The sequence below is a fragment of the Planococcus citri genome, chromosome 2 (assembly GCF_950023065.1).
Source record: "Planococcus citri chromosome 2, ihPlaCitr1.1, whole genome shotgun sequence".
NCBI lineage: Eukaryota > Metazoa > Arthropoda > Insecta > Hemiptera > Pseudococcidae > Planococcus > Planococcus citri.
The window spans coordinates 43806991-43821394 of record NC_088678.1 but is presented as its reverse complement, the minus strand read 5'-3'; the positions used below and the strand labels follow the sequence as shown (position 1 = coordinate 43821394).

General features: G+C 32.6%; 3 protein-coding genes and 1 long non-coding RNA gene across 4 annotated transcripts in view; 3 read left to right on the top strand and 1 right to left on the bottom strand.

Annotated features, from left to right (window-relative positions):
• The window catches only part of sei (seizure), a 182205-nt gene that overhangs the window by 163219 nt on the left and 4582 nt on the right, over positions 1–14404 (bottom strand). The window lies entirely within an intron of this gene.
• LOC135834081 (uncharacterized) lies at positions 1046–5800 on the top strand. The gene is made up of 7 exons (XM_065347918.1): positions 1046–1058; positions 1280–1444; positions 2054–2298; positions 2373–2509; positions 2611–2767; positions 2856–2970; positions 5583–5800. The coding sequence occupies exons 1-7, from the start codon at positions 1046–1048 to the stop codon at positions 5798–5800; spliced, it is 1050 nt and encodes a 349-aa protein (XP_065203990.1).
• Positions 5833–6499, top strand: LOC135833777 (uncharacterized). The gene is made up of 2 exons (XR_010556546.1): positions 5833–5950; positions 6083–6499. It is a non-coding gene; the product is annotated as an uncharacterized LOC135833777 (long non-coding RNA).
• Positions 8173–13613, top strand: LOC135835917 (synaptic vesicle glycoprotein 2B-like). Its single transcript, XM_065350421.1, has 11 exons — positions 8173–8488; positions 8553–8717; positions 8823–8985; positions 11007–11128; positions 11214–11461; positions 11539–11708; positions 11791–11962; positions 12050–12164; positions 12249–12405; positions 12515–12642; positions 13336–13613. The coding sequence occupies exons 1-11, from the start codon at positions 8458–8460 to the stop codon at positions 13458–13460; spliced, it is 1596 nt and encodes a 531-aa protein (XP_065206493.1). The 5' UTR covers positions 8173–8457; the 3' UTR covers positions 13461–13613.

Below are 14404 nucleotides of genomic sequence, written 5' to 3'. Positions count from 1 at the left end.
AAATGTTTAAAGTGATTCTTGTGAATGAAGAACCATTTTTAAAAACTAACTTTTCGTTCAGAATATTTTCATTTTTCATTCGGTAGGTACATAATTTGGTTATATTTTCTGAAATTTCTCAAGTCAATTTTTTTATCCTTGAAAATTTTTGAAAATTCGAACACTGCATTAGAATTGAAATCAGCTCGAGTAAAACGAAACCAAGAAGTGTTGAAAAAATTAACATGACGCGAGAAGTGGATTTTTCTGGCTTGAACATTTTCAAAATTTTGAACAATAGTTTTCAAGTAGGTACCGACGAATTCCAACGTCTAAAAAAAGAAGAAAAATTGCTTAAGCGAAGTAAAGGCAAACATTCTAAAATAAAAATAGGATAACATTTCAGATCGTAAATTTCTCTACCATTGACATTTTTAAAAGTGTAAGTAAATAAAATGTATTTTCCAAATAGTGGTACAAATAATTCAGGAAAAAAATCACAATTTGGCGCAAGCGATAGAAAGGCAAAGCTTTTGAAAATTTGTATTTAAAGAAATAAAAGGATATCATTTTTTGTGTTCAAAAAGTATATCCAAAGTCCGTGTCACGTAAAAAGGTAAAACACAATCGCATAAAACTAGAGAATTTCAGAGTGAAACAACCAAATATTTTTGAATTCATTGAGCAGTTTTCATTCTCCTGCAAGGTAAAGCACGTGACGTAATTATCAATTTTAACTTCAATTTTTCAATTTCATCACTTTTTAAAATGGTTTAAACTTTAAAGGCGAAGAAATTAGTTCAAATTACTACAGGAATTCTACTTTTGTTTCACCAAAAGAAAAAATTAAAAAAAAAATAAATAATAAAGAAGTAGCCAAAAGTATTGTTTATCTACCAACCAACCATAAACTGATTTGCAAACAATTGTTGGCTATCATAACTTGGAATCTAAAAATATATTTCATTGAAATTAAATTATTTTATAAAAGTTGTATGTGATAAATTATTGAAATATATGTTTCGTGGATTTTTATATTAAATACCTACATATTTAATTAATTAAAATGGCCAAAGCAGGTACATTCATTATATTTTAAACCACGTTAAGAGCATTCCTCGTTTACCTCGCTTTAAAAAAAGTTTCAGATTCTACAACTATTACGCCATCCACAAGTACCCAAGCACTTCAAATTAAACCTGAAAAAGAAATTGAGTATGCGACGGCGATATCATTAACAGGTAATTTTGTCTCAATACAATTCTCGGATCAATTAACGTGAACTTGGAATAATTTTTAGGAGGTTTTGGAAAATACCAACGAAAGTTATTAATTAAAATGCTGCCGATTAGTTTATCATCAGTGCTGAGTGTTAACACAATAATATACGCTTTGCCAGCGTTCATTTGTGAATTTAGTGTTTCAAAATATCACCAAGGGTTGCTTTTGTGTGCAATTTATATAGGTAAATGCATAAGATCAGTACAATCATTAATCTTTTCAACATGTACCTATTCTTAAAAACAAATTAATTAATTATTTTAAATGTTTCGAGCACAGGTATGGTTATTGGTGGATTTATATGGGGAGTAATCTCAGATACAATTGGTAGAAGAAGAACTTTGCTTTTTGTACTCGCTTGGACGACTATTTTTGAAGTTTTGTCGTCTTTTTCGTTGCAATTTTGGTTTTTATTCATTTGTAAAGTTCTATCTGGATTAACGTAAGTTACCTACTTGGAATATTTTTCGATAAAATTTCAATAGCTTATTTTTTATTCATTTATCTTTTTTTTCGATGTACAGCACATGTGGATTTTTAACGACGTGCTACACGTATGCGAGTGAATTTGTAGATATAACCCAGAAAGATACAATGATAATACGAACCGGAAGTTCAATTGCATTAGCATTTTTCATACAACCTCGTGAGTACCTTTTAAAACTCATATTCGATGACTGTACAGTTTTATGCAAAAACAACGTTATGTGATCAGTACTATAACGAAGCTAACGTTATTTTCGAATTCATCGACATTTAGGAAATATTGATGATAATTTACATTTTATTACAGTAATGGCGTTGTTAATTATTCCACGCCATGTAAAGTTCGATATTTTTCACATGGTTAATATAAATTCGTGGAGATTATTCATATTATGTTGTTCCATTTTTCCTTTTTTGGGACTTCTGAGCACTCTTTTGTTACTCGAAGAATCGCCAGCTTTTTTACTAGAAGAAGGCAATTCAGAGAAAAGTCTGAAAATATTGCGAAAAATCTACTCTACAAATACAGGAAAAGCTCCAGAAACATTTCCAGTGAGTAGCTAATTGAACTACGTAGTGTATTAAAAAAAATGAATTTCTTTAATAAATTTTCATCTTTTTTTCAGGTACGTAAGTTGATGGGTCCAAAAAGGGAAACAGGAACTATAAGAAGAGCATCGACTCGATTAAAACCGCTTCTTCAAGATCCTTATGTGTTACCAGTAACGATAGCTTATATTTTTCAAGGAATCACAATGGCAGCGTAAAGAGTTATTATTTCAATTAAAATAGAAACAAAAAAACTGCTCGTGATATTTCAAAAATAATTCAAACGAATTGTTATTTTTGTCCTTATCATTATAGATTCAGCGCGATCAAATTGTATCATACACTTTTATTCACTGTGTCGGTCGGCGCTGGTCAGTTTGATAATGTTACCTTGAGTGATGCTCATGCTAAACCATTCTGTGAGCTGTTCAAAACTCAAGAAATATTCTTGAAATCTGTTCATTGTACCAAGGTACGAGTATGAGTTGCATAGATTACCATTACCCAATTGTAATTTGTGAAGGAAATATTTTGATAAAATGTTACGTTTCTATTTTCAGATGAAAATAAACGATGAAGTTTATTTAGGCGCCGTGATAGTTGGATTTACTGTGTTCATGTCTTTATTTGGAACAAAACTTCTCATTGAACGGTTCAATAAAATGGTGTTATTCGGTAAGCCTATAAATATAGGGGTGTATACACACTTCAAATTATTCAAAATATAGGTACTCAAAACCACAAATTTAAAAAAAAAATGGTGGACGAAAAAACCGTAGAAAAATAACAAAAACAAGTAAACGAGTAATTTATTCTTCTCCTTCTTGAGAAAATTTTCAAAATAGGCCGGCATATGACAATAGGAGTAATTGCACACCCCCCCCCCCGCCGATCTTCCGGGACAACTTTTTTCTTGAAGGGGACATCCTAAGTAACATTTTAAAGCAAACTTGCCAAAAAAAAAGTTGGCCTTACTTACAAAGTGGCGGCTATTTTGATTGACAGGTCAGCCGAAATCGCAGATTTTGCGTTTCAACATAGGACTTGCACGAACTTTTTCATACTTTACAAAGGTAGATCGAAAGTTCATGCAAAAATTTACCACCTGTCAAAATTTCAAGTGCTGAAGTGCATTTTTCGATTTTTGGTGAATTTTTGAAAATCGAATTTGGACCAAAAATGAGGGAAAAATTCAAAATTTTACCAAATTGACCAAGAAAGCTGAAATTTGAGATATACCCTATTTTCGACATGCCAAATCGATTGGAAACGGTTTCAACCCGTTTTGAGCAGTTCTGGAGCCTCCAGCAGATTTTTGAAACTCGAAATTCCCACAAAATTCCATCAAATTGGAGTTGTAAAGCTGAAATCTATTCTAAAAACTAATTTCAGTACCCTACGAAGTACTGCAGGTGAATTTCAAGTCATTTTAGAGCCTCCAGAAGATTTTTGAAACTCGAAATTCCCACAAAATTCCATCAAATTGGAGTTGTAAAGCTGAAATTTATTCTAAAAACTAATCTCAATACACTACGAAGTACTGCAGGTGAATTTCAAGTCATTTTAGAGCCTCCAGCGACTTTTTTGAAAATTACTGGAGCCTCCAGTAGATTTTTAAAACTCGAAATTCCCAAAAAATATCATTAAATGGGATTGGAATGTCCGAAATTCATTCTGCAAACTAATTTCAATACGCTACGAAGTTGACTGCTGGTGGATTTCAAGTCATTTTAGAGCCTCCAGCGACTTTTTTGAAAATTACTGGAGCCTCCAGTAGATTTTTAAAACTCGAAATTCCCAAAAAATATCATTAAATGGGATTGGAATGTCCGAAATTCATTCTGCAAACTAATTTCAATACGCTACGAAGTTGACTGCTGGTGGATTTCAAGTCGTTTTGGAGCCTCCAGCAACTTTTTGAAAGTTTGTATGGCGTTTTTTTGGAAAATTGAAATTTTCTAAAAGTAGCTGGAAGCTTCAGAACCATTTGAAACCACCATCTAGCTTGCGAAGTAAAGTTCAGCTTGCCAACTCCATTTGATACATTATTGTTGCAGGAATTTCAAGTTTCAAAAATCTGCTGGAGGCTCCAGTAATTTTCAAAAAAGTCGCTGGAGGCTCTAAAATGACTTGAAATTCACCTGCAGTACTTCGTAGCGTATTGAAATTAGTTTGCAGAATGAATTTCGACTCTCCATCTCAGTTTGATGAAATTTTGGAGAAATTTAAAGTTTCAAAACATCTGCTGGAGGCTTCAGGAATTTTCAAAAAGTCGCTGGAGGATCCAAAACGACTTGAAATTCACCAGCAGTCAACATCGTAGCGTATTGAAATCAGTTTGAAGAATGAATTTCGGCTTTCCAACTCCATTTAATGATATTTTGCGGGAATTTCGAGTTTCAAAAATCTGCTGGAGGCTCCAGTAATTTTCAAAAGGTCGCTGGAGGCTCTAAAATGACTTGAAATTCACCTGCAGTACTTCGTAGGGTACTGAAATTAGTTTTTAGAATAGATTTCAGCTTTACAACTCCAATTTGATGGAATTTTGTGGGAATTTTGAGTTTCAAAAATCTGCTGGAGGCTCCAGAACTGCTCAAAACGGGTTGAAACCGTTTCCAATCGATTTGGCATGTCGAAAATAGGGTATATCTCAAATTTCAGCTTTCTTGGTCAATTTGGTAAAATTTTGATTTTTTCCCTCATTTTTGGTCCAAATTCGATTTTTAAAAATTCACCAAAAATCGAAAAACGCACTTCAGCACTTGAAATTTTGACAGGTGGTAAATTTTTGCATGAACTTTCGATCTACCTTTGTAAAGTATGAAAAAGTTCGTGCAAGTCCTATGTTGAAACGCAAAATCTGCGATTTCGGCTGACCTGTCAATCAAAATAGCCGCCACTTTGTAAGTAAGGCCAACTTTTTTTTGGCAAGTTTGCTTTAAAATGTTACTTAGGATGTCCCCTTCAAGAAAAAAGTTGTCCCGGAAGATCGGCCGGGTGGGTGCAATTACTCCCATTGTCATATGCCGGACTAAAACAAAGGAATATGTTTTTGGATGTCATCTTGAAAAAAAAAAATGAAAAAAAATTTAATGGCACATTGTTGAAAATGACAAATTGAATTACCTATTTTTGTATTTCAAAACTAAATTACCTAATATATATTTTTCAATCTTCTTTGTAATTCTGTACCTACAGAATTTAATGGTCTTCGCTTATATATTAGATGAATCAAATCACACTTATTCAAATCCAATTTTTAATTCAAATACTAATTTTTTGTTCAGTGATCGGACATCTGACTAGTGCCATTTGCATGATCATTTTCCCGTTCAGTTCTTGGGCTTATGTACTCATCCTAATGAGTATTTTTTTCGTATGCATGCAGAACTGTGTAACAATAAGTATCAGTTTGATAGTAAACAGGGTTCCGCCTTTTATGAGGTACACTTTCGAAAGAATTTTTCCAATTTTGATGAATGATTTGTTCGAAATAAATACTTGATAATTGATTGTTAACATTACAGAGGAGTTTCAGTAGGTTTGATTATGGTTTTTGGAGAATTCGGTGTAGTGCTAGGAAGCCAAATTCTACCAATAGGAACGAACTTTTCGTGTATTTCGAGTTTTTGGATTGTCACATTACTTCACGTGGGTAAGTGAAAATTAACGAACAATCACAGATGATAAAATTATGAAAAATGTAGAACTGCGGGAATCATTCAGCTTCTCGAGCACTGCAATACACTTTGAAATCTGACATTTATGAAAATTTTGATTTTTGTAGCTATTATTCCACTGATGATTGTTTTTGCGAGACAACCAAATCCTTACGAAGAGAATGAAAGAAGATTATCAGAGGAAGCCGAAGCATTACGTTACCTAATGGAGCCTAGCACCTAAATAATACGAACATGGATTAAGGATACGATTAGAAATTAGAAATTTTTAATGCTCGTATTTCGAGAAACAGTAGAAAACTGAGAAAAATGTACTGATCTTTTTTGTTTCATAAGTGTTTTAATACTCAATTTTTATGCTGGTTCATTTTTTGTTGAAAAAGTAGGTACTATTTGCTGCGGGCGTCTCTTTTAATAATACATGGAATTTTTTACGAATTGAATGCCGAATACTGGCGTAGATATGTTGTGTGTACTTTAATATATTGTTATAATTTTTTGTAAGTAAATTATAAAATAGCAAATTTCTCGTTATAATTAATTAATTTATTGCCTAAGTGTGATATAAAAAGTAGAAGAGAAAAGTGCAAAGTGCGCTAATTTTTGAATGCATACATGAGTACCTACCCACGTATTTGAAACAACATTAAATTTATGTTATCTTCGATTCAAAATACTCATTATTCAACATGTAGCCCAAAAATACACCAACTTTAGTCGAAAAGTCTCCACAAAAAATGTTTAATCAATTTTACCTAAAAAGAATTTTTTTTTCAAAAATTACTACTACAAGTAAATCGACAGTTTATCCATCCACCTGCAAAACAATTAGCAAATTTTTCAATAGTTTTCTTTTGATTTTGAAACCTCCTTCTTGCCACATCCCCTCCTTCACCGATTCTAGGTACACAGCCCTTACAAGGGAACTACCTGAACCGGCAGAAACGAAAATGAACGAATCAAAGCTAGATCGAAAGGGGACCACCTCAGGACCCCAAATCCAAAATTTCAAGTGCTAAAGTTGATTTCTCGATTTTTGGTGAATTTTTGAAAATTGAAAAATCCGAAAAATTATCAATTAAGTAATTTTTTGCGGTTGTCGTGAAAATCGGAGTCTGCCGGTTCAGATGTGTATTTTTGGCCACTGGACAAAATGACAAAATTTGAAAATGTTAAAAATTCCATCTTTTGCGATGCTACCTATCCAAAATCGAGCTCTGACCTATTTTCGACGTTCTGAATAGGTAAAACCTCCATTTCGACCATTCTGGAACTTCCAGCGATTTTTTATAATTTCTCCAGAAACTTGAAATTGCTGTGGAACGGCTAAAAATCAACTTTAGCACAAATAACTTTATTTGGGGACTATGTGGGTTGCCTTTAACCATTTTTTGCGGTTGTCGCGAAAATCGGCGTCTGCCGGTTCAGATGTGTATTTTTGGCCATTGGAAAAAATGACAATATTTGAAAATGTTAAACATTCCTCGGCAAACGCCGATTTTCGCGACAACCGCAAAAAATGGTTAAAGGCGACCCACATAGTCCCCAAATGAAGTTATTTGTGCTAAAGTTGATTTTTAGCCGTTCCACAGCAATTTCAAGTTTCTGGAGAAATGATAAAAAGTCGCTGGAGGCTCCAGAATGATTGGAATTGAGGTTTTACAAATTTCGATAGTCGTAAATGAGTTGGGGACGCCATCTGAACCACTTCCCGAGAAAATTCCATTTTTCATCAATATTTTCTATTTTTGGTATCAATTGATAATTTTTCGGATTTTTCAATTTTCAAAAATTCACCAAATATCGAGAAATCAACTTTAGCACTTGAAATTTTGGATTTGGGGTCCTGAGGTGGTCCCCTTTCGATCTAGCTTTGATTCGTTCATTTTCGTTTCTGCCGGTTCAGGTAGTTCTCTTGTTAGGTCCTAAAATTTTTTTAAGAAATCGGGTAGCAAATTATTATGGAAATATTAGGTGTGTTAATTTATATATGTATGTATAGTTCATTTCACAAATGAATAAATGAGTTATTTTTTTACACGAGTAGGTGCATGCATACTTATGTGTGAGAAAATGAATGTGTAATTTAACAAATATTTGGTAAATAAATCTATAAATATTTCTATTGTTTATTCTCAATCAATTATACGTGGTCGCGAAACATAATACCAATAAAATTATAATAGCAGTTGCGTTATGTGCTGAGATATTTTCACAATTTTTTTCTTATTTCGAATTGAAATATTTTAATCGTAAGTTTTCAAACATAGTATGTTGTTCTGTTCAATAAAAAATGAGTTAAATGTGATAATTATTAGTGAAAATTTCTGGAAAGTGAAAAAGAACTCATATGGTGCATCTCTGACGAATTCGAGCAATCGCAAACGGTATCCTGACAAGGAATCGAAATCACTTTGAAAATACAAGTACCTACTTCGTGTTGGATTTCAGAATATACTTAGGTACCTTTGGATCTTGGCCTATGGATTACGAACAGGCTATCACAATAAGCGGTAAGCAAGTCTAGTGTTTTTTTTTTAAATCACTAGATTCTTCTTCAAAATGTGGATTTTTCAGGTGGATATGGACGTTATCAAATGAGACTATTTTTATTACTGCTTCCGACCGCTTTAACTTTTGTTTTTGGTGTTTCGTCGATGTCTTATGTAATGCCAGCAGCTGTATGCGAGTTTGAAATTTCAAAATACAAGCAAGGATTAATATACAGTGCTATTTATCTTGGTAAGATAATATTTTTCAAAATGTGTCATATTCAAAGAAACGGGTATTTATTAAAGGAGAATGTGTACTCGATGTACCTATTCCAAATACTTTCGTAATTTCTAGGTATGGTTCCAAGTGGTGCGATATGGGGAGCGGTATCGGATATTATAGGACGTAGAAAAACATTAGTATTGACCTGTGGCATTTCCGGTATTTTTGAACTTTTAAGCGGTTTCTCAATTAATTATTGGTTCTTATTTGGATGTAAATTTCTATCAGGATGCGCGTAAGTATAGAAACCTAATTTTCTAAACACATACGAGTTATTTCACTCGTAATCTCCTGCCTCATACAGTAGCTGGAATAAAATAATTGTTCAAAAGAGTCCCTGAAGCTGGAATCTAAAGGTGTGTAGATTACATTTAGAAATCTCATCAAATTTCTGCTCTGCCGAGTTGGTAAATTTGAACAAATGAAACTAGCAAAATTAAAAGAATAATGAATTTTTGATTAACTTTTAACGATTATTTTATTTTTTTCCTTTTCAACAAATATTTAAACTTTTACTCAAGTCTAAATTAAAAGGAAAAATTTTCAGTTGGTTAGTAGGTTTGGTTTTTATCTCAATTTTTAGCCCTACATTGCACAAGAATTATCTACAATAAGTACATACCTAGGAATAGGAAAATAGAAAATTGAAAAGTCTAAATTTTGCAACTTTTTTCTCTGATCTTGAGATGATCATGCTTCAATTATTAAAATTTTATAAATAAAATGTGCTGAGTCCCGTACGTTCCTGAATTACTTAGTGTCGAAAAGTTAATTTTTTTAAATAAATGTAACTTTGTTCCAGTGGTCTAGAAGTTAGGCAAACACGCCTGCACGGATGCCATAAGAGTTGCACAGTTTTTGTGTTTCCAAAATTAGGAGGTTGAATAAAGCAAGAGAGAAATTAAATTAGATGTTCACCTTGATGCATTTATTGTTACAAAATTATTACCAGATAGGTGCCTATGTTTGTTTTTTTTTTGTAACAGTTTTTCTAAAACTAAAAAACTGAAAAAATTTGTTGGAAGCTTAAGAAGAGTTTTAAATCACCATCAATCAATTCCAGAGGTTAAAAAATCAGTTGTGGTAAAAAAAAGATGATAATTATGCTTATTTTGAGGCGTACGAGTTAGGAGAGGATTTATTAACAACACTTTGATACCCCCAGCAAAACAAAATTTGCCACCTACGCAACCCCCCCCCCCGCAATCGATCACTGGAATTAAGGATTTTTAAAAATGCGAGCGTTATTGACCTTTTTACAGTTTTGAAAAAACACCAAAATTTGAAATGAGTTTTTCTCGGAGGGGAGAGGGGTGGTTCTCATTCTGACAAGATCATTAAGAATAATTTTTCATCAGTTCTTTTTAATAATTTCAACTTTGATGAAAGTGACAACTTGAAAAATTACAGCTAGAAAAGTTGTGAGAACCCAAAAATAATTTTCGACAATTTTTTTGGGGATGATACATGAAAAATTTGGAATTGTAACTCAGTCTCATCATAATGTAATGCAAAATTTCAAGGACTAAATTTCATTTTTTTTAATTTTGGAAAAAATTTGAAAATTCTATTTGGCTTAGTAAGAATAAGAAGTCCATTAAAATCTGATCCAATTGAAGTGAAGAGCTGATGTTTGAATTGAATTTGCATCCTACTTTTGGCCTCCCAAACTAGGTGAGGACAGATTTGAGTCACCCAGGAGTCTCTGGAGGATTTTTGAGTCACCGTTCTGGAAGAATTTCTTTAAAATGGTCAAAATAAAATTTTAGTTTGTTTTACCCACTATTGAAGTGAATTTCAACTTTTCAATGGTAAAATTTTGCGGGGATTTAAACTTTAAAAAATGTACGAAAAGCTCTAGAACCGCTCAAAACCGTTCTGAAGCGTTTTCAATGGATTCGAGAGGTCCGAAATAAGGCACATACCACATTCAGCTTTGTAGGTTAGTTTGGTAAAATTACGATTTTTTGCATTTTTGACCCAAATTTGATTTTCAAAAATTCATCAAAAATCAAAAAAAGCACGTCAGTACCTGAATTTTTAGCTTGTGAGGTATTTTTGCATGCTATTATTTCGATTTAGCTTTGCCCAACACAAACATTTTCCTGCTAGTAAGGATATATAACTTTGAGCAAAGGCATACAAATTAAATAAAATCTGGTCACTTCCTCATGTTATTATTACAATTCATTTTTTTTTTTCATACTTACGTATCACTGACAATGGCCTAATTAGTAATTATACACATTTTTATAGGACAGCTGGAGTTCATTTAACCTATTATGTTTATTTGAGCGAATTCACTGATCCAAAAAATAAAGATTCGATAACAATGTTGAGTGGAGCAACTGCAGCTGCGGGATATTTCCTACAACCATGTTCGTAATAAAATACGCATATGTATTTTTATTTCAAATATTGAACTGGAACAATTACCCCATTATGATTGTTTTTTTTTTGCAGTATTGGCTTATTTTTTAATACCATTGAAATTCAAATGGGTCGTAGTAGAAGACTGGATTTTTTTTGGGTCTTGGAAAATATTTCTCATCATATCATCGGTACCTCCTCTATTAGGATTTTTCATAAGTCTTTTTTGTATCGACGAAACACCGAAATTCTTACTGTTAAATAATCGAAACGAAGAATCTATAAGGATACTGAAAGAAATCTACGTAGAAAACACCGGAAATGCACCGGATACTTATACAGTAAGAAGGTATTCCTATACTTTATGGCGTAGAATTCATGACATACTACGAATCATCTCATTTTCTATTCATTACAGGTAGCAGATATAAGTTTACAAGAAGATAAAGAAATCATAGAAGAAATGAAAAAACAACCTCAACAAGGAAGTTTTTCAAAAAGCATCAGGCAAATTAAGCCTCTATTTAAATATCCTTACATTATCCCAGCTCTGATGGCGTTTGCTGCGCAAGTTATTACAATGGGAGCGTAATTATCAAAATTTTTATCAATTTTATACATAGGTAAAAATGAAAATACAGCGAAATTTTTTTTAAACTTAATTTCGTAGGTTCAACGCTATCAGGCCTTATATACCTATATTATTTTCATTAGCCTTGGGATTCGGTCAAACTGAAGCCAATTCAACGGCACCTTCAGCCACAGCAGAAAAAACACCATTTTGCACATTATTTGAAACTCAACAAATATTTAAGTCGAAAGTGAAATGTGCACATAAACATGTAAAAATAGTTTTTCTAGCTTTTCAAATTGAACTTATTATTTGCGAAGTACCTAACCATTCTCAAAGCAAAATATTGTATTGTTAGGTGGAACTAGATCAGAGGATTTTTCTCGGTTCAATTATCGTCGGTCTTTGCGTATTTCTTTCATTTTTTCCGTTTAAGAAAATTGTTAATGTTGTAGGCAAAGTTACTACATTCGGTGAGTGAATAGTTTTCATTTTATAATCGCAATTTTTTTGATACCTATTTTTATTTGATGTTTCGGATTTTTTTTCTGTTGCAGTATTAGCTCATGTTATCAGCGCTTTTGCTATTTTTTTGTTTCCATTTTCGGTATCTGTTTATGGTTTGGTAATAATATGTATTTATTCGATTTGCATGCAGAATTCGCTAACTATAGTCATTGGTTTGATGATTTCCAGAACACCTACTACAATGAGGTTAATTTTTACCATAAAAACAGAGCTTTTCGCTTTAAAGAGAAGTTTTCTTTCAATTCATTTATTTATTTATTTTTTTGAATAATAAATTTGTACATTACATTTTTAGAGGTATCACCATAAGCATGGTGATGGTATTTGGAAGAATTGGAGTCATTTTGGGTAATCAAATTCTACCCATAATCACGGATTTATCATGTAAAGCTGGTTTTTGGGCGATAGGATGCGTGAATTTACGTGAGTATACCTATATAAATTCTGGGCACATATTTTTAAAACGAAAATTGTGTTTTTTTCATTTTTTTATTAATGAACAATGCCTAAATTAGAACAACGGTGAACAGTGAACACCTCTACCTGCGCAATATGATTTTATATAGGTATCGGTATTCTATCGAAATACGAAAATTACCCTTGATCCGCGTCCAAGGACGCAAAAATCAGACAATTTTCGCTGTTCTATTCAATTCAACTCGGAGCCTATTTTATTCTAGAAGACAACATGTTGAGAAAAAAATTAACAATAAAATAAAGATATCGATCGATGTTGTCACAAACGAGTACCAAGTACCTATACCAATACATAATCATTCTGTTTCCTGTTCTCTATACCTATACCGATGAAGATTATATATCGGTGAAACGAATCGAAATTAGTCATCTACTGACCAATGTTTATAAAATATACTCGTAGGTATACCCGAATGAAAAAAAAACCACATTCCCATTTGGACCATTTTAAAAACTATTTTCACAATATCAGAGCAAGTAATAAATGTCATTTACTAAGGAAGAATGTATTTGTAATTGTAGCAACCGGTTTTAAATAGTGTTGGTTGGGGAATCCAAACCACGTGCAAATAATTTCTAATAAAAGGCTCGAGCTTTCAATGAAGTGCATTCATTTTTCATTTTAATGTTTTTTCGCAGTGTCTTTGCCTATAATGTTCGTGTTCAGTAGGCAGCCCAATCCGGTAGAAGAATTAGTGCAGCAAAACGCGACGACGAGTCGATCAACATCACCTTTGCCAACATCACCTTCGCCAAAAAAGTAATAGGTACTCGTATCGGTATGTACTCGTAGTCTCGTATGTTTATGTAGTCCAAAGACATTTGTATATAAAGCATATCGATGTTCTTTATTGTTTTATGGTATTGTTTTAAAAATAAAATAAATGCTTTCTAATTTGTTAGAATAACATCATTTATACATTGCTTTGAATTTAATCCAATACTTTCTCACGTATATTAATTTCAAATCCTTCAAAAAATATTAACAAAATAACATTTCAATCAGTAATGAAATAATCGAGTAGGTAGGTACCTATGATCAAATTTATGTTCTTTTCCTTATACAAGGGCACCTTTGCAACACTCTGATTGGACGCAAAATTTGGTTAGACCTCAAAGCTCAGAACAAAACTTTTAATAGCTGCCGAAGTTGATTTTACGATTTTTAGTGAATTTTTGATAATCCTAAATTTGGTTTATACTGAAATCGCCCCCCTCCCCAATTTATAAATTGCGACCATCTTTGAGACCATCAAGAGCTTTTTTTTAAATTTGAGATTTTGAGCTCATGAAAAATTCATTTTTCAATCCATCATTTTGGATTCGCGATTTATCAGCCTTAATCGATTCAAAATATCCAACTCATAACAGGATGAAACTTCATCCAACCAACCAAGCTCATTTACAACACCTACTGAAGGAATATGGAGAAAAGTCAACTTTCGCTAGACGCTCAGGATCGGTTTGAAAATGGCGGAAATCGATTCTAAAAGGTCGGTTTCAGCATATAAACCAATTTTATTTAGATTTTTATCTCCACATTCACTAAATCTTTTTGTAGAAAATTAATGTTCCTACTAATTAGCTATATCCTCAATTTTCAAAAATTGGCCAAAAATCGAAAAATCAACTTCCGCCACTCAAAATTTGGTTCTGAAGTCGGGGTGACATGCTTTTTCAGTGAGCCAAATTTAAGCTCACTCGGAGT